The 25,318-nt window shown below is 39.6% G+C and overlaps 2 protein-coding genes across 4 annotated transcripts in view; both read right to left on the bottom strand.

The window, feature by feature from the left end:
* Positions 1–9,548, bottom strand: part of LOC135102078 (serine/arginine repetitive matrix protein 1-like) — a 67,882-nt gene extending 58,334 nt beyond the window's left edge. For both annotated transcript variants that reach the window (XM_064006781.1, XM_064006780.1), the window contains exons 1-2: positions 9,398–9,548; positions 6,894–7,075 (exon numbers count right to left, since the gene is read on the bottom strand). The gene's annotated coding sequence lies outside the window, so the exon portion shown is untranslated. The remainder of the gene's footprint in view (positions 1–6,893; positions 7,076–9,397) is intronic.
* Positions 9,549–10,695: 1,147 nt separating this feature from the next.
* LOC135102077 (translation elongation factor 2-like) lies at positions 10,696–22,359 on the bottom strand. 2 transcript variants are annotated; one of them, XM_064006777.1, is made up of 9 exons: positions 22,193–22,359; positions 17,462–17,676; positions 17,001–17,194; positions 15,177–15,313; positions 14,552–14,748; positions 14,089–14,224; positions 13,325–13,977; positions 12,527–12,626; positions 10,696–11,703 (listed from the first exon to the last, which is right to left on the bottom strand). In XM_064006777.1, exons 1-9 carry the CDS (start codon positions 22,193–22,195, stop codon positions 10,798–10,800), a joined length of 2,541 nt encoding a protein of 846 aa, XP_063862847.1. In that variant the 5' UTR covers positions 22,196–22,359; the 3' UTR covers positions 10,696–10,797. The 2 variants fall into 2 exon arrangements, with proteins under 2 accessions (XP_063862847.1, XP_063862848.1); XM_064006778.1 differs by having other exon boundaries at positions 17,001–17,239; positions 17,390–17,676; positions 22,193–22,260.
* Between the last annotated feature and the right edge of the window lie 2,959 nt (positions 22,360–25,318).

Here is a 25,318-nt window from a genome sequence, read left to right as displayed (position 1 = left end):
AAGAGAGATATACACTTTGTCATGCCGCAGCGACTCCCACACCTGCCTCGCCACCTACAGGGACTAAAATAACTCTTGCTCACCACTGCACCCCACGCCTCTCGCAGGTTCCACGGGTGTGACCTGGGTGTCCTTTTCTCAGGTCACCGCGCGTGTGCGTGTGTGTGGCCCAGGTTCTGAAACGCTTCTACTAGTTCAATTTACACTTCTATTTCGTGTTTTTTTTTTTCTTTACGGTTCTATTGAGAGATTGACATTTTAGCATTACTGACAGGAAAGACTCTCTTAACAACTCGGCCTAATCATCTCTGGCCTTTGAAAACAGAAGTGGTGAAAGAGTAAAGCGTTTCAGAATTCGGGCCGCTGTGCAAGGTCGGGGGAAAGGCGATGAGAGAAAGAAAGGGAGAAAGAATCTGTATAACCTTGAAAACATGAGAGCCACGTAATAAGACCTGCATGGCGGGGGAAACGCACACTCAGCGGTAACACGCGAGGGTCAAGTGAACGACGGGCTGTGTTGGGCAAGGAAACACCAGCTGCAGGGAAACATTATAACCGCTGCATCTTCTTCCTTCTTCTATTTCCTCCTTGCGTTCTTATTCACCTTCTCTTCTTCCATCTCCTCCTTGTCTTCTTATTATCTCCTTTCATCTCCTCCTTGTTTTCGCATTCTTCTTCTCTTCTTCCATCTCCTCTTTGTTTTCGTATTCTCCTTCTCTTCTTTCATCATCCATAGAATGTTTTTTTCCTCTTCCTTGCCTTCATCATCTTTACTTCCCACACTCTTCTATCATTCTTATCCCTCTCATCTTTTTTCCCTCCCCTCCTACAATGCATCTCCTCCTCCTCCTCCTTTTCCTGTTGTATTTTCTGGTGGATGAGGGAAGACAGGGAGGGAAACTTCTTTTCCTCCTCCTTTTTCTCCTCTTCTTTCTAATTTTCTTTCCTCACCTTTCTACTATTTTCCTCCTCCTCCTCCTCCTCCTCCTCCTTCTTCCTATTTTCGTCTCCTGTTTTCCCTTTCTTTCTTTTTTTTCTTTTCCTCCTACTGCTCTTCCTTCTGCTTTGTTTTCGCCTGCTCTCTCTCTCTCTCTCTCTCTCTCTCTCTCTTCATTCGTTCTCCTCTGCACTCAAGCAAGTAATAACGTTGTAAACCAGTATGCTTTTTATTACCTCATTTTCCTACGTCTTAATTTCCTCTTCTTCATGTTTTTTACTTCCTCTTTATTATCTTCTTTCCTTCCTCTTACTCGTTCTTCTTTTCTTTCTTATTATTATCATCACACTCCTCCTCCTCCTCCTCCTCCTCCTCCTCCTCCTCCTCCTCCTCTGGTTCTTATCATGACCATCGCCAATAAACAGAGGGTGGTGAATCGTTCAAACATGGAACAAGGGAGAAAAAGTCGATACCTAGCGAAGCGAACAGGAGGCCGCCGCGAGGAGCTGACAGGATACCGGAGGGATGCGACGCGTGAGGGAAAACCGAGGTGATAGAAATCCAAACGCACGCAAAAGGGAGATAAAAGAATGGAGGTGGTAGAATATACAGGAGATGGAAGACATGGAGAAGGAGGAGAATGGAGAGAACCCAAACACACACACACACACACACACACACACACACACACACACACACACACACACACACACACACACACACACACATTAACATGATAATTTATACAGGAGAGAGAAGACAAGGAGGAGGAAGATTAGGGAAAATCTAAACACATGAAAAATTAGATAAGTAAATAAGTGAATAATAAATTAATTAACTAATTAATAAATAAACTCTACAGAATAAATAGGGGACAGAAGACAAGGAAGAGAAAGATGAAGGGAAATCCAAAGATACACACACACACAAACAGACTTAGCAGAATATACGAGACAGAAGACAAGGAGGAAGATGAAAGAAAAACGAAAGACATGCACAGGCGAAAAAAGAAAAAAACATGACTGGAAGTACAACAGGAAACGAAGTGTGAAGGGGAAAAAAATTAAAATTAGACAAAAAATTAGAGAAGAAACAGACCCAAAAAGAACAAAAGATTGACGCTGAGGAGAAAAAACCGAGGATAAAAATCTTGGAAATCGAGGAAATAGATATTCAATCACAAACTCACCTCGGAAAAAAAAAAAAAACAATAATAACAGACATGGCAGCGGACACCACAGCAGGAGACGGACGACAAGCTGAGGTGGTGGCGTGGAGATGAAGGAAAACTTTCGGGCACTGAGCCACAGAGGTCTGGAAGGATTCCCCGTAGTGAGTCATACATAAACTTGACCTTAAAGTGAGACTCGAGCCCGCCACACGCAGGCCTCCTCCTCCTCCACCACCACCACCACCACCACCACCTCAGTTTGCATGCCTTGTATTGCCTCGCCTTCCCTGACCCGAGCTGCGTAAGACAATAACACGACACTCATGATTACTCAGTCAGTCAGTCAGTCAGTCAGTCAGTCAGTCAGTCAGTCAGTCTCTCTCTCTCTCTCTCTCTCTCTCTCTCTCTCTCTCTCTCTCTCTCTCTCTCTCTCTCTCTCTCTCTCTCTCTCTAAAAAGCCACTAAGCCTACACGTTCAGATCCTGCATAAACACAAAATTTTTTGTCCACTTATACCAATCTTGAAAAGCTACGGTTTACATAAAGGCTGATTTCTTTTTTTCTTGTTTTTTTTTTTTTTTTGAGGGGGTGTGGTCCTAATTTATCAATTATAGTCATTATGGTAAACTTCGTTGATTTAGTCATAAATAAATGTATCAAATGTTTCATCCAGTCTCTCTCTCTCTCTCTCTCTCTCTCTCTCTCTCTCTCTCTCTCTCTCTCTCTCTCTCTCTCTCTCTCTCTCTCCAGGGGGCGTGATGAGTCATGTAAGGGGAGCGAGGGAAGGGCAGAGTTGGGAGCAGCCAAGGATAATAAACTAACAGTTTATAAAGTTCGTGGACAGCCTTGTGCGTGACCCTAATCCTAACACAACGAGGCACGTCAAATCTTACCCCGGGACGTCTTTGGATTCTGAAACACTTCTGCACCGCACCTCCACTACATTCAAATGGCTCTTGTTGAAGTTATATGGGTTTTTAATTTGTTTTCTTTTTTTCTATAGTTCCAGTTGCATATTAACAAGATTTCTATATTATTAACAGGAGAAACACTCTTGAGAATCCGGCAAATCATCTCTATGGCCTTTAAAAACAGTTGTGGTGAGAGAAAAGCGTTTCAGAACATGGGTCACAGCGCAGACCTGAGATGTCAAGTGGTGGACGGACTCCGGGCAGAGGACGCTGTGGTATATCATCTACAGTATATTTGAACCCATGGAGAACCCAGAAAACAAAGAGAAGGGATGAGAAAACAGAATCTAAGGCTAAAATTGTGTTGCCCTGAAGGATTTCCATAAAAATGTGACCGTGACAGTGAAGAAGAAAGAAGTCGTGTGTTGCGTGGAAATTATCTTTCTTTTTTTCATGTTTATCTAGTTTGTTAGTTACGTAAGAAACGAAAAATATTTTGGGGGTTATTTTATTTTCTCCATTATTTTTCTTTATTTTTTTTCTCTCTTTTTTTACTTTTTTTTTATTTAGTTAGTTTGTTAGTTACGGAAGGCAGTGGTTCTCACTTTTTAGAGTTCATGTACCCTAGCGTCTAGAACGGAAAAAAAAAAATTAAATTAAATATCTTACTTGACACACACTTGTCTTCCTAGAACATCTTTTCCTACTGTGCACTCTTATATAGACTGGCCATGACATGCGCATGTTACACATGATACGATTTTCTTCATAAAACTTTTTTTTTTCTTACTGTGCACCCTTACACACATCGGTCATATCATGTACCCCTCCAGGTACTCCATTATTTCCATGCACCCTTTGAAAACACTCATGCTTTCTGCTGCCAATCTTACTATTCCTGTCGTAAGGGGCGGAAAATACTTCAGGTATTTTCTATGTTTTTTTTTCCTATCTTTTTATTGTTTTCAGTTTGTTAATTTATGTAAGATTTATATAATCTCATCCCTTTATTTTTTTCTTCCTTTTCAATCTATTATGAGCATGAAATTCAGCAAGTATATATACACGTAAAAACGATCAAGCAGGAGAGAAGAGGACAACTTACAACACGAAGAGACAAGGCGAGTCATGTTATGCGTGGAAGTGTTCAATATAATAATGGCCACGGGACGGTACTGTATCTTGTCTTGTCTTAATGAGTTCAGGTTATAGCTCGCGAAACTGCCTTTGTATTCATATATTGATGATAGGAATGTGTGTTCTATAATTTTCAGTAGCACTTTCATAGTTTGTGATAAGAACTCCCAAGTGTCTACTTTTTAACATCGATGTTACACCTTGTGGATTGAAAACTGTGTCGAAAATGTGTGTTAGATGTTATTTGGCGTTGTAGTTTGTATTAATTGTATTTCCTTCGTGTTTGGTATACGAGATGTACGTTTGCTATCATTATCCTCCTACGCGTTTTTTTTTTTTTCCTCCCTTCTTTTTAAGTTCTTGTAAGCAATTCATTAATCCCAGGACACGTGCTTCTCAAGTCTGGCGAATTCCTCAACAAGAGCAATAGGAAAATAAACCTAAGTAATAAATAAACTCGGATGAACTAGAAACATAAGAAAACAAGGGAAGTTGCAAGAGGCCATCAGGCCTACACGTGGCACTCCCTGTATGAAACATATCTATCTATTTCCACTATCATCCCCATCGATAAATTTGTCAAATCTTATTTTAAAGCTCCCTAATGACTCAGCACTAACAACCTAATTACTGAGTCCATTCCATACATCTGAAAACAAATTGATTCCTGTCTCTTTCTTGAACCCAAATTTTTCAAGCTAAAACCGAACGAACAAATAAACTACACTAAATAAAACTCAATATAGACAAAGCATCAAGTAAATTAACGATGATGAATATAGTCACTGCAAACAAAAAATAAATAAAATAACACACAACACATTCTGTCACTATGCAATAGGAAAGAACCCTCACACCTCTCAAGATCCTGATCCATCTGAGTACAGTCCCAGTCCTCCCATTCTACACCTCACCTGAAATGGCTTGAAGGAAACTCGGTCGCATGCTGTGTAAACAAACTGATAACGCTGTGAGATGTGGGGCAGTCTTCCTGATCCGTCCCCGCAATGACGCATATTCTACGTAACAATGTTTACCCCCTTTACCGCAATTCAGACATTCTGTGCACCTCATTCATGGAGTGGAAAGGAGAGACTCGAAATGAGAGAGAGAGAGAGAGAGAGAGAGAGAGAGAGAGAGAGAGAGAGAGAGAGAGAGAGAGAATGACTAAAGGAAGCTCCAGTAAAAAAGGTATTACTTAAGCGCGATCACACACACACACACACACACACACACACACACACACACACACACACACACACACACACACACACACACACACACACACACACAATAAAAATAATATTAAAAATAAAACTAATATAATATAAATTAATTACATAAGCAAAGCTTTTGACTTGCTGAGTTGAAAAAAAGAGCCCATCAGTTATATTTACTTGTCTATTTAGAAGCGAAGCAAGCAAATAACCCATCGTGAAAAAAGAGTGACGTTAACGCACTTGCAGCTAGGGAGAATAGACAGAGAAGTAATGGTCCTTATTTCTTAACCCTTGGTCCGAAGTTTGAAACGCTTCAGGCTCTCAACTGATTACTTTCGAAGGCCACAAGAGTTTAGTTGGTTGCTTAGGGATACTTTTTTTCCCCATCAGTGATACAGAATCCATGTTAAACTATCACTAAAAATCATGTGAACAGCAATGGAAACTAAAAATTTCCACTAGTCTGTCAATCGAGACTTGCTTGAAGCCACCAGAACGAGACGCACTGGACAAGCATCAGAGGAGCTAGCGGTGTTATAAACAACACAATATTTACTAATAGCATGACATAGTGGATAATTTACATTCATCATATGCATTTTTTTTTTTTTTTTTTTTTTTACTGGTCTTACACAGCGGGCGTGCGAAGGTTATGAGGGCAGACTGGCGTATGCTGCCGAGGACGTGTGAAGGTCGCAATGGAGGGAGGCGCGTCCTACTTAATATTTCAGGGCGTTGTGATTGATCGGCCCCTGAAGGTTGGTGTGGCTGACACGCCTCTAATGCGCGTCACAACAGTCACGAAAGTCGTTGCGTTGAAGGAGTGTGAGAATTATAGAAAAAATAAATTAATAAATTAATAAATACTACGGAGCATTTATGCTTCAAATTCCTTGAGTCTTCCGAAAATATGAGGTGTTTGGTGAATTGTGTTATAGTTTCTTTCTTGTTGGATTTGGTGATCTCATTCATGCACTGTGAACTATATATATATATATATATATATATATATATATATATATATATATATATATATATATATATATATATATATATATATATATATATATATATATATATATATATATATATATATATATATATATATATATATATATATATAATTTATTTTATTTTATTTTTTTTACATAATTAAGTCACAGAGAATACTAAACAAAAAAATCATCAATTCACTTGTCAAACTTATAATTACAACAGTTACTGACTAGTGAAACCTTCAAACAAAAATATACCATATCAAACAAAAATAGTATCACAAGGAGGTAAAATGCATTCAGTACTTAAGTGTAATATAATGACCTTTCACTAAAATCTTGCCCTAAAAATATAACGACATAAGGCAAAGCCCACGCGGCAGTGCCACCCATTGTGTGCCGCCCTGCTGGTTACAACTACACGGGTTACAACGTGACACAGTAAACGTCGCCCTTATGCAAGATAACCAAGTCAAATCCACGTGTCTTCCTTACAGATAAGCCACAATCACCAAACCTTACCTGGACAACAACCATGGCGCAGGAGGAGGTGGCTGGCGGGAGGTGAGGAGAGCTAGGCACCGCCCGGCCTAAGCCTAACACCCTCACGCTCCCCATGTCAACCTCCCAGACACGCTGGTGTGGGAGCTCCGTGTGTAGGTCTTCTCAGGGACTCACTAAATCTCAATGTTATGATGTTCTATCTGTAAATAAGAAAAAGAGAATAGTTAGCAGGAGTGTTTCAGATGCCACTGCAAGTTACTCCGAGGTGCTCTACGATCTCACGACTTTTATGTTATTTGTACTATCATTATCTATCTATTACAAGAAAATATTTAGTACGAAGCTTTCCAATCTCTGTGCAGCATCTGTTAACAGAAGGAGTAAGTTGTTGACACGTGAGTTCTTAAAAGACAAAAGTTCTCTAAGCATATCCCGAAGCTCATCCTCAATACTTCTGTGAAAAAAATAACCAAATTCTTACGAGATTCTCTAGTCATACATTTCAATTCTCTACAGCACCAGTTAATAGTGAAACCAATAATCAGTACACGTTCCCAATACTAACGCGCATTAAAACGTAAAAACTATCTGATCCGTGTACCTGGCTGCCAACTCAGCCGTGGCAGGTAACCCCGGTCCTCCCACTACCCCACCCAACACTACCCGGCACCGCGGCACGTGGACTGAGGGGAGCAGTCACCGGGCTTTATGTTTTGCTGCTGCAGGAGGGATGAATATGGCCCGACACGCGCGGTAGTTGCCCTCATACCTCCACGTGATGACGGCGGAACGGAACAGCGCGGGGACTCGGGGGAGGAGAGCCAGCTTGAAAAGTGTGCCTTTGATCTTTTGATTGGTAAATACTTGGCTTCATTTCGTTAAGTGACCGTAGAGAGAGAGAGAGAGAGATACGATTGATTATTAATGAACGTTTACATATGAATATTCCAAAGCACTGCATATCAAAACCACAAACAAAACTAAACCAACCGCAAAATGTTTGTGAATACTTTGTCTTACGAGTCTAAATAGTCATCGTTTAGAAAGAGAAGAGAGCAGGGTTGTGAATTGCAAATGTGAAGCATGGAGAGTAAGAGCATATAAAAACAATAAGGGAATTCTTAAAAATACAGAACAGAAGCCTTACTTGTTTTGCTGTTGTTTTTGTTGTAGTGGTAAGGCAGTGTTTGTGGTTAGAATTAAAATGGCACTTCTGATGTTACTAACTCTCTCTCTCTCTCTCTCTCTCTCTCTCTCTCTCTCTCTCTCTCTCTCTCTCTCTCTTAGCAATATCGTTGCCCTGTCAATAATCGTAATGGTAATGATTGCCAACTTGATGTTATTTTATACTTTTCCCATACTGTCATTATCCACTGAATTTTTATCCTGTTGTGAGAATAAATAAATAAAAAATATAAACACTAAATAAATAAATAATTCAGAAAGAAAAGAAGAAAAGAATTACAGATATATAAAAACAGATAGAACACTGATTTTACAAGCTACAAAATAGAATTCATCAGTTATTCATGACACTATCAGGTGACAAGACAAGAAGGAACAAACAGCACACCATAATAAGACTTACATCAGGCTAGGGTCCCTTCACTTAATCAAATGGTATGTATATTCATCCAAAGCACGAACAGCAAATACATCCATGCATGTGAAAATGCAACCAACCTTTCTTGACTATAATATCCAAGAAAACAATGATAAGTTAAGCAAATGGATTACCACGAACTTTTCATGACTTTTTTTGGTTATGAGAGAAACTGTATTAAATGGTTGTATTTACCTGTGATTTGTTATGTTTACATGACAACCCGTGAGCATAACATAGTTTACTATGTTATGCTACTACTACTACTACTACTAGTACTACTACTAGTAGTAGTAGTAGTAGTTGTTGTTGTTGTTGTTGTTATGCAATTTAAAGATAATGCCACTGGACGACTCTATTCTACGAAATCTGAGAATACTTCGCCTATTACTAAACTATATAATTCCTTCTCTCTCTCTCTCTGCTAGGGTCTTCACTTTTCTCATAACTAGTAAACAACCTAAATGCCACTCACCCCAGCGCTCGTAATCTCTTTAATGACACTATTTATCTAATTTACAGGCTACTAATAGACCAGTACCATGTCTATTCGTCCTTACCACCCTCTCAGGGAATCCACAATTAAGCCCATGCTAACAGGTGGCGGTGCTTTTTACTCCAAACTTTACACGGGTAATTGTAATCAGCACCTTCTATTACCTGGTGCTGTGGGCAGGTGGTGTAATTTTAGAAGAAACAATGAAGACATAATTATTTCAAGCCACACATGGTAATTTGCACGGCTATCAAAGTTAACACGTGTATAACTGAGCTGTCCGGACATGGCGTGGGCCAGTTGGGCGTCCTAACACGACGGAATAATTTGGTAAGATTACTGATGTTATCTAGCCAAGCCACACGCCATGCATTACTTCTTACCACGTATCTCAGTAAAGGTATACGAGGCAACCCCGATTACCTTTTGTGTCCTAGCTTGAATTAATTCCCTTCCACGCAGACAGACAGGGCCGTACTGTTGGGTAAAGGCTTCACAGAGCACGCCAGAGTGAATTGGTGTACGAAAGTGTTGTTCGTCTTTTTCTCGTCTCCATGACCACCGGGAGTTGCCAGATACCAGGAGGATTGCGTGTTATTCTCCCCCATTTCTCTCTCGAGAGAGAATGTATCTAATGACAGTTGCAATTCCCCTTCTGCTTCTACTTACTTGACCACTACGATTCATTGTTGATATGAACACGAGAAGGAAAGTTTACCTATCCGTTATTTTTTCTAAACTAAACTGTGATCACTAGAGAACACTGCTACTGATGAGCATAGCCCCTTAGTACTGCAGAGCCTGTTTATTTTTTATTTTATATTTTTTTTTTAGCATCGATATGAGTGGAAACAAGGGCACCTAAATCTATGATCAGATTGAGGAGTTAAGCAATACACAGACAGGTAAAGATGCCAATGAATAAAGAATGCAACTATCACTTTCAAACACCAATAAGGTTACTTGGGCGTATTTACTACTTTTCTTCATCCAACACTTGTAATAGTCACGAACCAAGACTCCTAAGCAACTAATGGACTTCTAAAATTACTCCTTTATTTCTGGCCATATAATCTCAGCCAGTTTCGCCATTGCCCTCGTAAATTCTTACCACCGCCAAGACCTTTTTATTGAGAAAAACTAAGTCCCTAAGCAAACATTTTCTTCGGCTGGTTATACAATTATGAAGTTTGTTACCTTCCACAACTCTTTACGTCATTTCACACCTATAGAATAAACACAAGCATGACGTTCATGGCTTAGATAACCCATTCTGATTATCTATGCATTTTATTAATATAACTCAAGATACATAAGTAACAATACACCAGTTTCCACTTCTCAGAGAGCAATATTTCCCTGATCAGACATCAATCCTGAGGCTTGATGTTATTTCTCAACGTTTTACAGGTTACGTAGTATTTCACAGGCTTTTAATTTCTGCAAACTTTCCTGAGTTTGTTAGCTGCAAACCGATTGTAACATTGGATGGCCCTCGGCCGCACTAAGTAGTTCTGTAGCCACGTGCTAATTTAGAGCATCATTGGAAGTCAAAATAAGTTAATATACTCGTAATGATAATATAAAGAAAATATGACATGCTTTTCAACATGGTGGTGCACACTGCACCACTTTCTTACCCAACAATATTTGGTACTCACATCAGCTCCCCTTCACTGTCTACGTAAAATTACTTTAGTGTTGGGCATCAAAAACCATAGTAAGCAGAGTATGATCTCCCATTTTATTGTAATCACCATAATATAATGTAAATAAACCTTAATATTATATAACCATGGTATATGGGTGATGATGTGATGTGATTACAATTTATCCAGGTAGTTGGACAAGTCAGGCAAGCCTTCTTTCAAGCCCTTCCTCTTCCTGGTCTCAACAACAATATTGTAGGGCTTGCTGTTGCCACTGGCTTCCATGGGATTACCAGGCATCTCTTGCCAGTGGTCAAACACACATTGAGGGAAGGCCTGGCCACCAGTGTTAGAGCGAAGGTCAGCAGTGAAGCCAAAGGATTCGTTTACAGGAAGATGAGCCTTGACAACGAACATGGGGGTACCCACCACCTGCATTTCTTCAAAGACAACACCACGGCGCCTGTTGAGCACACCATAGATGCCTCCCACTGCAGCCTCAGGGCACTGGATCTCGCAGAGGTAGACAGGCTCCTGGAGACAGGGATGTGCAGTCAGGACACTAGCATACAACACACGACGGGTGGTTGGGATGATCTGGCCACCACCACGATGGATGGCATCAGCATGCAGAGTAACATCATGAAGGTTGAAGCGAACGGCTCTCATGTTCTCATCGCAGAGCACACCCTCCTTGGTGGCCCACTGGAAGCCAGCAACACAGGAATCCTTGATCTCATTAAGGTACTGCACTCCCTTGGTTACATCAACCAGAAGATTGGCTCCAGTTGACTCAGGACCAAAGGTCCAGATCTTCATGGCATCAGTGGCGTCAAACTGGAAGTTTTCGCAAAGGTAGGTCTTCCTGGTCTTGGGATCATCACGTGGGGTAACCTTGCCAGCCTCAATGTCATCAGCCAGGCCATCAGGCATAGGCATAGCCTTCATGTACAGACGGTTGTGCTTATTCGGGGACTTGGACAAGCAGAGTTCAGTTGATTCGGCCCCAACAGTCTCACGGTATGATACAACAGGGTCAGTCTTCTTCAGTGGGATGCAGGCGTGGTCCTCTTCCAGATCCTAAGGAATAAAGCAAGAATCCATCAGGATTGATTTAGGTGCAACATGCAAGCATGATTTGGCTACAAACAATGTCAGAATATAAGCTAAGAACATAAAGCAGATGTGGTGGATGACCAGAATTTAAGTATGAAAAATAAGAATAAACAATTTTCTGTGGAGGCCCTTATGATAAATTTACATAAACCATATCTCCTTGGAGATGAACCAGAAAATTTATTTTAAAATATAGTAACTTCAGGAACATTATTAGAACTGATGTGCCTCTAAAGTTCAATGAATATACTTATTGACATGGATAACATTTTATCTCAAAACTTAGGCATTACACAAGTATTTGCACAACCCTGAGCAGATTATGGTTAGAGAGAGAGAGAGAGAGAGAGAGAGAGAGAGAGAGAGAGAGAGAGAGAGAGAGAGAGAGAGAGAGAGAGAGAGAGAGAGAGAGAGAGAGAGAGAGAGAGAGAGAGAGAGAGAGAGAGAGAGAGAGAGAGAGAGAGAGAGAGAGAGAGAGAGAGAGAGAGAGAGAGAGAGATGCACAATTTGAATAGGTGGGTGATGGGGTATATGATTTAACATCAGGAAGACAGGAATGAATCAATATTGGTAAAAAGCAAACAACTGCAGAATCAGCTACCAGTTTGCTAGTAATTTTGCATAATCTATTTCCTTATTTGTTTTACTAACATAGTTATGCATGAATACATCTTGGAAGATTCACTGTCTAGACATGATGCCTAAGATTGCAGAATGAAAATACCAAACCAGCTAATGTTCCATTCCCAGGAGTATAGAATATCAAATGTGAAACATCAAATCTTACCTTCAGGCAAATCTCAAGATGCAGTTCACCAGCCCCTGCAATGATGTGCTCACCAGACTCCTCAATGATACACTGAACCATAGGGTCAGACTTGGACAGACTGAAATGGTATGAAAAAATCATACAACATACACACACATACATTCTGCTAAAACAACCTAATTTCAGATGCATTTGGATACTTTCTACAGTACTCAGCTATTGGCAAATTTAATTTCCATTTAGTCCCAAATCAATGTTTGATCAGCAGGTGCCATGGAGCATATAGTATCCAGTGTGAAATCTGACTGGTTGTCACCAAATCTGGTCAGTCTGGCCATCTCATTACTGGCAAATCTGCTACCAATTTCCTATACACTACTTTATCCTAAAGCTTGTCCCAAATTTATACAGGTAATTTACCAGCAAGAACCGTCATCTGTAAACAATAGTTATTCCATACTCCATGGCTCATTACTTTATCCATAAATTTTAAGCCATGGAGAAGTCTCCTGACCAGGCTTGTTCAATGCTCTACCTCTCATTATTCTATCCATAGACTTCAGATGTCTTTTAAAATTGCAACAATTTATTTTATTTTGGATTAATGTAAATTATGACCTTCCAGATAATGCAATAGCCACAATTTGTGAACACTCAATAACTGTTGAACACAAACTTAAACCTCAAACCAAAGGGATTAAGGAAAAAGCCTATGCCACATTACTATCCTTCACCTGGAAGACGAGGCAGGAATAATCTCCAGACTCATGGCAAAGGAGAAGGAACAAAAATAGTGCAAAAGAATCACATACATACCGTTTCAGGCCTTCAACAAGCTTTGGCAGGTCAGATGGGTTCTTGGGTTCAACAGCAACACGCACAACAGGTGACACGCTGAACTTCATCACCTTCATGTTGTGGGCATCCTTGCAGGTGGTGATGGTGCCAGTCTTCACCAAATACTGATCAACACCAACCAGACCACAGATGTTGCCAGCTGGCACATCTTCAATGGCCTCCACGAAGCGACCCATCATCAGAATGGACCTCTGGATGGACTTCTCATACAGATCCTCCTTCTTGCCAGGGATGTAGTTGGGGCCCATGATGCGCACCTTCTGACCGCTGCCAACCTTGCCAGAGAAGACACGACCAAAGGCATAGAAACGGCCCTTGTCTGAGGTAGGCACCATCTTAGAAATGTACATCATGAGAGGAGCCTCAGCATCACAGTTCTTGATACCAGCACAGCAGACATCGTCGCTAGGTCCTTCATACAGCATCTCGGCACGGTACTTCTGAGCAGTCACAGGGGAAGGCAGATGGATGGTGATCATGTGGAAGAGGGTGTCGCCAGCTGGGAGCCAAGTGCGCATCACGACCTTGAGCAGAGGCTTTCCTTCCTTATCACGGTCTTCACTGGTGAGCTTGATTTTAAGGGTGTCCAAGAGCTTCTGGGTCTCCTCTTTCTGTAATAAACAACCAAGTTTACATAAGACAGTGCTTAACAGTTCTCATTCATTGCAATGGTCATCATTCAATGCATTATAAACTCTTTGGAACATCAGCGTTATTCATACCTTGAAGTTCATGATGGCATCAAAGAGTTTGAAAATAGGATCAAGAATGTATGTGTTGAAGGCACGCTCATTGTCTGGGCTCTTGGTGGTTGCCCACTTCTTGGTCTTCTTGTTGAAGAAGTTTTCTCCCCACAGCCTGAAAGAGTTAACAATTTCCATGGTCATGATAATGAAACATTTCTTCTATTCATGTCAAAGAACCACGCAAGTTTTAGAATTCATGGTTATACCTGCATTCCACTTTACCACCACCCACTAATGAACAAAGTTCACATTCATCAAGTACTTTTCAAACCAACCCATAGCGTATGACTTATTAATCTTTCCTTTAAAGTATATTTGTTACATCTTTCATTGGAGTCTATATATCAGTAGACTACTTAAATGAAAATGATATACCTGAATTTTGTTTCTAGCCAAAACTTATCTCCAGTGATTAAATAATTAAAATTCTGCAACTCACTTGTTCATAAGCTTGCCAGCAGGAACCTTGAACATTGATGAATAAATGTCAGCAAACTCCTTGACAGAGAAAGCCCATCCATGGAGACCGGAGCCAAATCCAACAGAGCCCTTGCTGGGATCCACACGCATCTCACCCATGGGTCCAGTGTCGTCGTTGTAGGTGGCAATGATCACGTTGACATTCTCAACAATACGCTAGAAACAGTGACAATTGTCAATATGCTATCCCAACCTTAGATCTCAATGTCATTAACACAAGAGGTTCAAACATTCATACTAGGATTGATAATGTTACATATCCAACTGCAGTTATACTGGCAAATGTGTGATAGCAGTTGTGTAAAAAGGAATGTGTTGTATACTCCATTAATAAAGTCTTAAAATTCAGCAATCCAGAAGCTGATCTGAAGTGATATGACAGACTGCTCGGCTTTGTGTGGAGAGAATTCATGACATTATAAAAATAAAAGTTTCAATTTCAGTGTGCAGGTTCAGTAGATACATAAAAGACAGCCTTTAGATGGACAAAGAGAGAACTAATAAAATGTGACATTACATACTACCACAAAGGTTAGATAATTATCATTATTATTAAACTTCCTCTCAGAATTATACTATCTTACCTGGAAGGTTTGGTAGAGTTCCTCCTGCTCAAGCTGCAGCTCAAGAAGAGCACGGTCCATCTTGTTCATGAACAACACAGGCTTGATGCGCTCAGCAATGGCCTGGCGAAGGACAGTCTCAGTCTGCACACACACGCCTAGTAAACAGAAAACGACTTATAAAAAACACAAACAGAAAACAATGTATAGAAAATGCAACATGAGAGGAGAAAAGCAACCTCTAAGCAAGCAAAGCAAAAATATATCAAGTTTTTACTTGCAATGTGACAAATTCAAAAGTTCAATAAATAATAAACAATAAATAATAAAAGTTCAATAATAATAATCAAATTCAATAATTGGACATTGGAAAACACACACACACACACACACACATATATACATAGTGGAAAAAAGTGAACCTCAAGAACAAAAGTTAGTCAAATATAATATTGGTATCACATACTATATTTTTCCTTTCCTATAGTCCTTCCCTTATCTTCCATATCCTCCTATCCTTCTCTTGATCCTATACTCCTCCACCAGGGAGAGTAGACTGTTGGGGAGATCAGTTCCATTTCCCTAGTTCATTCCTAATCATTTTACCCTCCTCCCTCCTATCTCTCTCTCTCTCTCTCTCTCTCTCTCTCTCTCTCTCTCTCTCTCTCTCTCTCTCTCTCTCTCTCTCTCTCTCTCTCTCTCTCTCTCTCTCTCTCTCTCTCTCTCTCTCTCTCTCTCTCTCTCTCTCTCTCTCTCTCTCTCTCTCTCTCTCTCTCTCTCTCTCTCTCTCTCTCTCTCTCTCTCTCTCTCTCTCTCTCTCTCTCTCTCTCTCTCTCTCTCTCTCTCTCTCTCTCTCTCTCTCTCTCTCTCTCTCTCTCTCTCTCTCTCTCTCTCTCTCTCTCTCTCTCTCTCTCTCTCTCTCTCTCTCTCTCTCTCTCTCTCTCTCTCTCTCTCTCTCTCTCTCTCTCTCTCTCTCTCTCTCTCTCTCTCTCTCTCTCTCTCTCTCTCTCTCTCTCTCTCTCTCTCTCTCTCTCTCTCTCTCTCTCTCTCTCTCTCTCTCTCTCTCTCTCTCTCTCTCTCTCTCTCTCTCTCTCTCTCTCTCTCTCTCTCTCTCTCTCTCTCTCTCTCTCTCTCTCTCTCTCTCTCTCTCTCTCTCTCTCTCTCTCTCTCTCTCTCTCTCTCTCTCTCTCTCTCTCTCTCTCTCTCTCTCTCTCTCTCTCTCTCTCTCTCTCTCTCTCTCTCTCTCTCTCTCTCTCTCTCTCTCTCTCTCTCTCTCTCTCTCTCTCTCTCTCTCTCTCTCTCTCTCTCTCTCTCTCTCTCTCTCTCTCTCTCTCTCTCTCTCTCTCTCTCTCTCTCTCTCTCTCTCTCTCTCTCTCTCTCTCTCTCTCTCTCTCTCTCTCTCTCTTCCCATTTATTCCTCCTTCACTCATTTCCACCTCTTCTGTACTACCCTCCAACAACCCTAAAATGTGTGTGTGTGTGTGTGTGTGTGTGTGTGTGTGTGTGTGTGTGTGTGTGTGTGTGTGTGTGTCGTACTTACGACCAGGAGAGAGAGAGAGAGAGAGAGAGAGAGAGAGAGAGAGAGAGAGAGAGAGAGAGAGAGAGAGAGAGAGAGAGAGAGAGAGAGAGAGAGAGAGAGAGAGAGTTATATTATTATATTAGAAATTAGGTAAGTTACCACTCGTGGGCCTAAGCCATATGCCTATGAACAACACACGTTTTTTGAGCACCTGGAGTTTAGTAAATACACTGAAGAATACAAGGCAAAACCTGTCAGAAAATGGCTCCTCCTAACCTCTTGAGTTGCTCAACTAACAAACCACATTTTTGCACTGCTTCTCTTACCTGAAACACAGTCCACCACCACCAGGGCTCCATCAGTGACACGTAGGGCGGCAGTCACCTCAGAGGAGAAGTCAACGTGGCCAGGGGAGTCAATCAGGTTGATGAGGAAACCATTCTCGCCCTTTTCCCTCTGGTCGGGCTGGGTAATCAGGTCAGCATTCTCATCACTAAGCTTGAAGTACATGGAAATAGCACTGGGGAAGAAAAATACAAAATCAGTGAATGAGCATAAAACTAATCTAGTTTAAGCTAATTACACACTACCTCAGATAATATTGTTACTGAATCTATGTGATCCACTAACCACTCATTCGAACGAGAAGCTCATCATTGAATTCAACCACTGGGGCATCAACTTCAGTAAGATGAAATATGTAGCAACATTTTACAATTTTAAATCTAAACATCAATGTAACAGGATACACCATCTGTGTGATATAATACTGGTGTGGAATGCTTACGTAGACTTGATGGTAATGCAACGTTCTTGTTCATCTTTCCTGGTGTCGGTGAACCTTGTCTCTCCTGCCCGGGAGGAGGCAATGATACCCGCTTTTGACACAAGGGAGTCGGTCAGGGTCGATTTGCCATGATCCACATGGGCAATGACGGACATGTTCCGGATGTTCTTCTTCTTGTCCATCAACTCCCGGATCTCGTCCACTGTGAAGTTCACCTGGAACAGGCAAAACTAGATTATAAACAAGAACTGAAAATAAGTTTTGTTTGGCAAAGCATTCATAACAACACTTACATATTGCACAACAGGTCATAACATTGAAAGTCTGGTAAATCATAAAGGAATGTACCAAGAAACACTTATTTCACATCTGGGTCCCTTATTTAATAACAAATATAAACTTTTAAACAACCAGATTCACTGAAAGCAATTTGCTGTTGAGATAAGGGAAGTTTTGTCTACTACCTCCAGCATTTAAAATAAATAACAAAAAAGTACATTGGATAAAAAATAAATAAAATAAAAAAAGAATAAATAAAAAAGGTTCAAAATATGGTGCAATTCTACTCAAGAATTTTTTTTCACATTATTGTCGTACATGATTCTACTGCAGGTTGAAAGCATACTCTTAAAAAAGGTAGGTTCACCTATAGTTGACCTCATGCCCCAACCTCTCTCAAAACTTGAAAATTTGGAGGATGGGAGTGGTCAGGAGGCCATACTTACATAACTTCTTTATTAAGTGATCTACTGTATGAAAGGAGACAAGATTAAGTCTCTATCACACTAAATTTGTACCCAAAATCCCTCAGTAGTGAGCTAAGTGCATAAATCGCTACAGCAGTGGGACATTCTCTTAAAGGGTGGGATGTGAGCTGATCTAATTGTGCAAACAAAAACACAAAAGGAGGTGCACCTCCCAGTTCTTTCACCCAGCCCCTTTTTGATTGATTATCTCTTACCATGTGCTGGGAACATGGCACCAGTGGCCTCCAAACCTAGCCAAAGCACTACTAAGCCATTCCCACACCATTCTCAACTGTAGTGGAACCAGATTAACTTGGTACCTGGGCTGTACCTTTCCACACTGTTGCCAACTCAACCCAAGAGTGACCTGACCCAACAATGGCCAGCAAAGCATGGCCTAGGGTATTCATTTGTCAAGGATACTGGGGCGGCAGTGCTGCATGGCCTATACACATTGCCAAGTGTATCAGAAGATATAGTGTCGTTGTTCCATCATTTTTTTTATTAGATTTTTGTTGCCCTTGGCCAGTGTCCTTCTTACATAAAAAAAAAAAAAAAAAAAAAAAAAAAAAAAAAAAGTCAAATATAACAAATTACAATTTTAGAATTAAGGCAAAGGATGACAGTATGAGTGAGGGAGAGAGGTGTTCATATGCCTGTTAACTGTGAATGTGAAACCAAGGTGGGACAGGAACAGCCAACACCCCACGTACCAACCTAGTCTGGTTCTATTATAGATACCCTCTAAACAAAGTAATATGAACTCTGAATTTTCCATATTTCAAATACCATAATACAGAAAATACCTTTAAGGATAGCCAAAATTAAATACTAATTTGATATATTTCAAAATTCATGTAGGATGACTGACATATTTCAAAATAACAAAAAATAAAATACTAATACATAATCTTACCATGTCTAAAACTGAAATGTGTTGGGGTCTGTCAAGAGGGAACCTTGGTGACTGCCACTCAAGGAACCGAAGGCTATAAATTTACCCCTAGTTAATCTCCCTCTTGTAACATTCACAAAAAGCTACAGAAGCATATTTGTGCCAAGAAAGAGGGCTTCAAACTGTTCCACAGCTACAATGTAACCTCTTTACCACTGAATACTAAACTACAACTATGATATAAATTTCTCAATACATACACAGCCAATCAACCATTCAAGACCCTAGTTGTAACATGCCTATGTAACTGCCTTTTTTTTTTATTATTTCACATATTTGATCTTCCTGAGATGACAATAAATGTACACGAGTAACAAAGAAATGGCTAACTATTGTCATACCATAAATTTACCAAACTATACTAAGATATCATATCTTAATGGGATGGCCATAATAGAATTCTTCCAGCCAGCAACCAATTTCCTCATAAATGGACAGCAGGGAAACACTCATGATCACAATAATCTCATAACAATAATTCAGACAGCTTATGATAGTAATGACAATAGTTTAGAAACATTTCAGTCACACAAAGCCACCAATTTCCAAATCTGTTGTAATCTTGCACTAAAACTAAATAAATACAGTGCCACCCCCCAACCACTTCACCTGTAACAGGCCTCAACATCAACCAAGTTGCATCACACTGTTACATACCACCAACAATCATCTGCTACTGATGTTTCAAGCCTAAAAAAGAACAGTTTTCTCATCTCCAACACATTCAATAGTACACTGCAAAACAATTAGACAAAAATTCTACCATATGAGTGTGCCCCTATCCATGGTAAAACATATGGTGACTAAACCACCATTTTTAAGATTACTGCTCAGCTCATGAAATAGTTATGTTATGCACTAATCTATAATTGTTCTAGTATGATTCACTGGTGCAACAAGTGCAATCATGCCATTTCACTTTCCAGCATATTGTGTTTGAGTTCTAGAATTTTTCAGGAATTCTAATTAGTAATAGGACCATAGAAATCTGAGCCAGCCCCAATCCTCTATTGCTCCTATCCTTTCCCCCACAACTCTCAAGGAAAGGTCCCATAACTCTCAAGGGAAGGTGGAGGTTTTGGGTGAGGAAAGCAGACAACTCATGGCTGACCTAAGAATTGATGAAGTACTTTTATGCATAACACCATTTTGAACATTTATAATGTTTACTGCAAACTGAATCCTTTACATATATATTTTCAAGTGAGAAGTACTTGTGTAATACTAATGGCAAAATTAGAGCAGTTTTATGAAAATCTCCACATCTTTTGTAACACTGTAGTTTTCTTTTACCATTTCATTATTACCCAAGAATACTGGAAAATGGTTGTAAAGAACCACCTCTAGGTGGGTCAAAGTAAGGAAAATAGGGAAAATGTTATTCCAAAGAACTCCATGATATTTCAAGTAGACATAAGCTAATCACTGAAACCTTGTCTGCCTATTTTCTAACTTGTTTTCCTATAATTTCTTTGTATATATAGGGAACATCATTCATTCAAAAAAGTTGCTTGGCTGTATCTTCACAGGGTTTTAAAGTTGTAGGTACAGTTTCAGTGGATATGCATCACGCATTTTCTCCATTTTATCAGTGATAACCTGATACACTGTGCTTTGTGGAACATAACCAAACATATTGAGAAGTATTCTGATGGATTTTATTTAACAATGAAGATGCCATATGCATGTTAAGAACTTATGACTTAGAAACAGTCCAATTATCTAAAGAGTGGACTTCCCACATGTGGACAAGATTTTATCTCGTCTTCCATGGTAGTCTTTGTTTCTAAGAATAACTTAACAGGATGAAGTGTACAGTACCAGTTTTTAATTTCCATAATCAGCTATAAACTGAAGGAAACCATGTAAGAAACAGCAAAGGAACTTATAAACAAGACAAAGAAAACAGTCATACATAAGGGACTTTGCATAGGAAAACAAAAATTTTTTTTATAATTTAAAGCTGCACAAGCCCTGCTGACTAGATGAAGCATTACAACACAGCCTCTCACTGCAGATGAGAGAGAGAGAGAGAGAGAGAGAGAGAGAGAGAGAGAGAGAGAGAGAGAGAGAGAGAGAGAGAGAGAGAGAGAGAGAGAGAGAGAGAAATTTCCACACATCCCTGCAGTTTTAGTGATATTCTACCAACTACACCACCACACTCTTCACATAGCGCCCTCATAAGCATGGCACCACCACCACCACCACTGCTTATTCCCCACCACGCATGGCCTCCAGGAAGTCCCGTGAGCGGCGATGACGAAATACCGGCGCAGTCACGTTAGCTACACCCCAATACCAGGAATTTTTATACTTTGATACCCTTTAACTATAAGGCCGAAAAAACTTCAGTACGTGACTATTAAAGTACCCATAAACCTGTCTTTTCTTTTCGTAGTATACTTTCCTTATCATATTACATCTGCTTATTACGGTGCTACCATGTAAAGCCTATACACCCTAGGGTTTAATTACATCCTCCACACCCTACACCGGATCCGTACCGCTCCACTTTGCCACCCGAACATGCTGTAATGGCGCTCCCGGCCACCACCTGTCTCGTTACTACTACTCCAGTCCACCTTCCACAACATTCTCCATTGGAAGGAAAGGCCTGGTACGAGTATGGGTGATAGATATGCATGCTTGATGAAGGTGTACAGTGGCCACAACAAGCATGGTGTGTAGTGTGGGATGCCTAGGGTGGTGGGTCAGCCGGATAGATCCAGATGGTAAGTGACCTCATTCGTCTGTTTATCCCTTCCTATCCACTTAACATGCAAGACTGTGATAGCAGTTTCCTATGGTATATTGTTTAATGGTTCCAGGCATTCTCCCGGTAGCTAGACTTCTCTCACACATCATAAATGGTGGCCTGGTCCGATGACAAGACTGGCCTACAAAGACATGTCAATACTTTGTTATTTAGTTCGTTTATCGTGTATAATAACCGGTACATACACATATCAGTGGGTTACCCGGTGAATATAGTATGCAATGGTTAGGTTCAAAGCGATCTAGAGTACTTACCATCTTGGATGTTTGGTGGTAAAGTTCACACAGTAAACAGCACAGTGGCGGCGTATGCTGAGGACGCCGAAAAGGACCGACTGGCGGGGAGGGGCTGACGTCATGCCTTGCCTCGCCTCATCCCCGCCAGGTGGCCGCACTGTCACCGCCTACTACTTTCACCAAAAATATCACCTTATACAATTTCAAAACTCATATTAATATTTTTAATAATATTATATTATTTTTTATTAAAGTTACATTCATTTTATGGTATAATAAGGTTTGTCTACATTTCGAGATAGAGATACGTAATATCATGAGACTTGGCAGCTACATGTGGTGCGCCTGTCGAGTTGGATGTCGAGTTGCAACCTCCGCGCCGCAATGTTGGGAAATTCACTCACTCAGCCATCTATTTATTTATATTACTCAGAATATTACCACAAATTTTACCATCGAAAAATATTTAAAACATAACCCGCATAAATAATTTTCTCTAGGATCTACCGTTCTAAGGGACAATGTTGTGAAATGTTCTGTCTGCCCCTTATAACACCAAGTGATGTAACACCACCGTATTGACAAAACCAAAGCCTGTCAACGCGAATTTGTTTTTGCATAATGTTCTGTCATTCACGTTAATTTCTTTGCATACGGTAATTAGATTCGTCAGTAATTTGTAAACGCTTCAAATGTGTAAACAGAATCTTCACTATAGGCTTTTTTTTTTTTTTATTGCAGTTGGCTCTTGCCTAACAACACCCATATGCATTAAGAAAGTAGGATGCTCTTTGTATCAGCTATACAGTATTCTCATTTTAAGGAATATCCGGTACTAGGGAATTTTGTCTTGTAGTGCCACGATAAATTAAAATCTCTGTATTTTAACTTCTTCCACTCCCTGTGTCAAGACATGATAAGAAATTTTCCAACAATTTATGAAATATAAGAATTTAAAGAAACATTTGTTTTGTGGCAGCTAGTTTAGGTGTATGAATAGTTATGTTTTACTTATTACTCTGCCTCGTGAAATTGCAATGCATAAATTAGTGAAGTTTCCCTTATTAAAGTTACAGAAAATGTCTCCGAGTGGCGAGTACCACACCTTTCACTAGCGGTCCGTCCATGCTTGGTGTTCTGCATGTGTTAAATTTATGTAAGTTACAGATTCTCCAGATGAACTACTTACGCATCTTAATTGGATTCTGATTTTTTTTTTTTTTATTGAGTTGCTACTATCGATCAATAATATAATGAATATGTTTTGGATACAATATAATATTCCACTAAAATTGTCATGATCTACATGTATTAGCACTGCTATAATTACTTGTAGAAATAGTAACAACAATGATGGTTTCATGATGCAAATCTATTTACCTAAGTTATCTATACCAGGCTGACTTTTTTTTTTTTTTTTTTTTTTTTTTTAATGATGGGGAGAGGGGACGGCTAAGATGAGGCCTGCCCCTTCCCAATACAAAGTGATTCTACAAGACTTGCTATTTGTTTATTTATTCATTCATTACCATTGTTTTATATTGGTAAACTCTAGAACTCCCTGCCTGCTTTTGTATTTCCTCCTGCCCTTGACATAACTGTTTTAAGAGGGAGGTTTCACACACACGTACACGAATTCTCAAATGTTGGTTTTTGACTACGTAATTTTACACGCACTCTTTGGGAACTGTCATTGTCAGTGGACATTTTGCTTATTTATTTATTTTTCAGTATTTTGTTGATTATATATATATATATATATATATATATATATATATATATATATATATATATATATATATATATATATATATATATATATATATATATATATATATATATATATATATATAATTTTTTTTTTTTCTGAACCAGGAGCTGATGAAGCAGTATGTGTATACTTCCATTAAAGATGATCGGTGATAATTAGCAAATCAGGTCGTATTTACTGGGATCTCATGATGCAGAGAGAGAGAGAGAGAGAGAGAGAGAGAGAGAGAACGGATGCTCACTTTTAATGTGTGTGATACAATATGGTGTTGGTTAATATCTATTTAGTGAATCAACTTATATTTAAATGAAAGAAAAAAATCCTGGGTAGCTACTGCAAATACATTAAAGAATGTTAAACTCATTCAATGTGAAACTATTATCCTATAGACAAGTGTTTCAGGAGCAAAGATGATGGGTGGACAACTAGTAATGGAGTGAAAAATGGCCTTCGTCAGTGTTTTTTTTTCGAAGAACAGAGTGCTTCCCATCATATTTTTTTCTTAAGGAAATATCATATTTGCACGTTTTCAAAAAACGAAAATATTCCAACTATTTAATGAAGGAGTCTGCTGAGGGGAAAATGCACAATTTGGAACGGAATTCAATTCTTGGAATTATTTGCTTCCAAAGAATCTGTCAAAAAATTTCGCATTTAGTATTTGTGTTTCACTTCCCTCATTAGTAAACATTATGACCAAGCAGTCTGAGGTTCGATGATTTTCATAAAAAATGTAATTTATCGGCAATGGATGATGGAAAAATGTGAATAACTGAGCTGCATTTAATTATTGTTTTTTTATTGTTTATTTTACAACAAAAAAATTGCAAACTGTATTTTTGGGAAGTAACATTGATCTTGACTTAAAAGACTGATATTTGTGTTTACCAAATAAATATGCTTTAAAGCTTCCGACTTATTCTTAGATAAATACTTGATAACTGAATGAGTAGTAATTCTATCAGAAACTTAATGTACGCAAGGGAAGAGAATACACATGACACTTTAAAAGTTCAATGAAACAACTCTGAGGGACAAGATAGCTGAAAATCAGGAGATGTACTTGAAATGAAGCCTATGAAGGACATCTACTACAGGTAATACGCAATGACATTTGTCCAATACAGCGTCCGGAGTTAAGAGGCAAGTGTTTACATTGCACGGAACAACTGCTGTAAGGGAGTGAGGCCGTGCTGGTGGTATACTGTCCTCGTGCAGGGGAAGTGAGTGTGCGGGACAGGTGAAGAGGAAAAGGAGCAAGAACAGGAGAGGAGGAAAGTCTGCAAGAAGAAAAATAAAGCGTCAGAAGTCACGGGAAGGAGAAGGGAGTGGACTGGACTGGCGGTGGGATTACTGTTGCATTCCTGCTCACC

Source organism: Scylla paramamosain, chromosome 7 (assembly GCF_035594125.1).
Source record: "Scylla paramamosain isolate STU-SP2022 chromosome 7, ASM3559412v1, whole genome shotgun sequence".
Taxonomy (NCBI): domain Eukaryota; kingdom Metazoa; phylum Arthropoda; class Malacostraca; order Decapoda; family Portunidae; genus Scylla; species Scylla paramamosain.
This window is presented reverse-complemented; position numbering and strand designations above follow the sequence as displayed.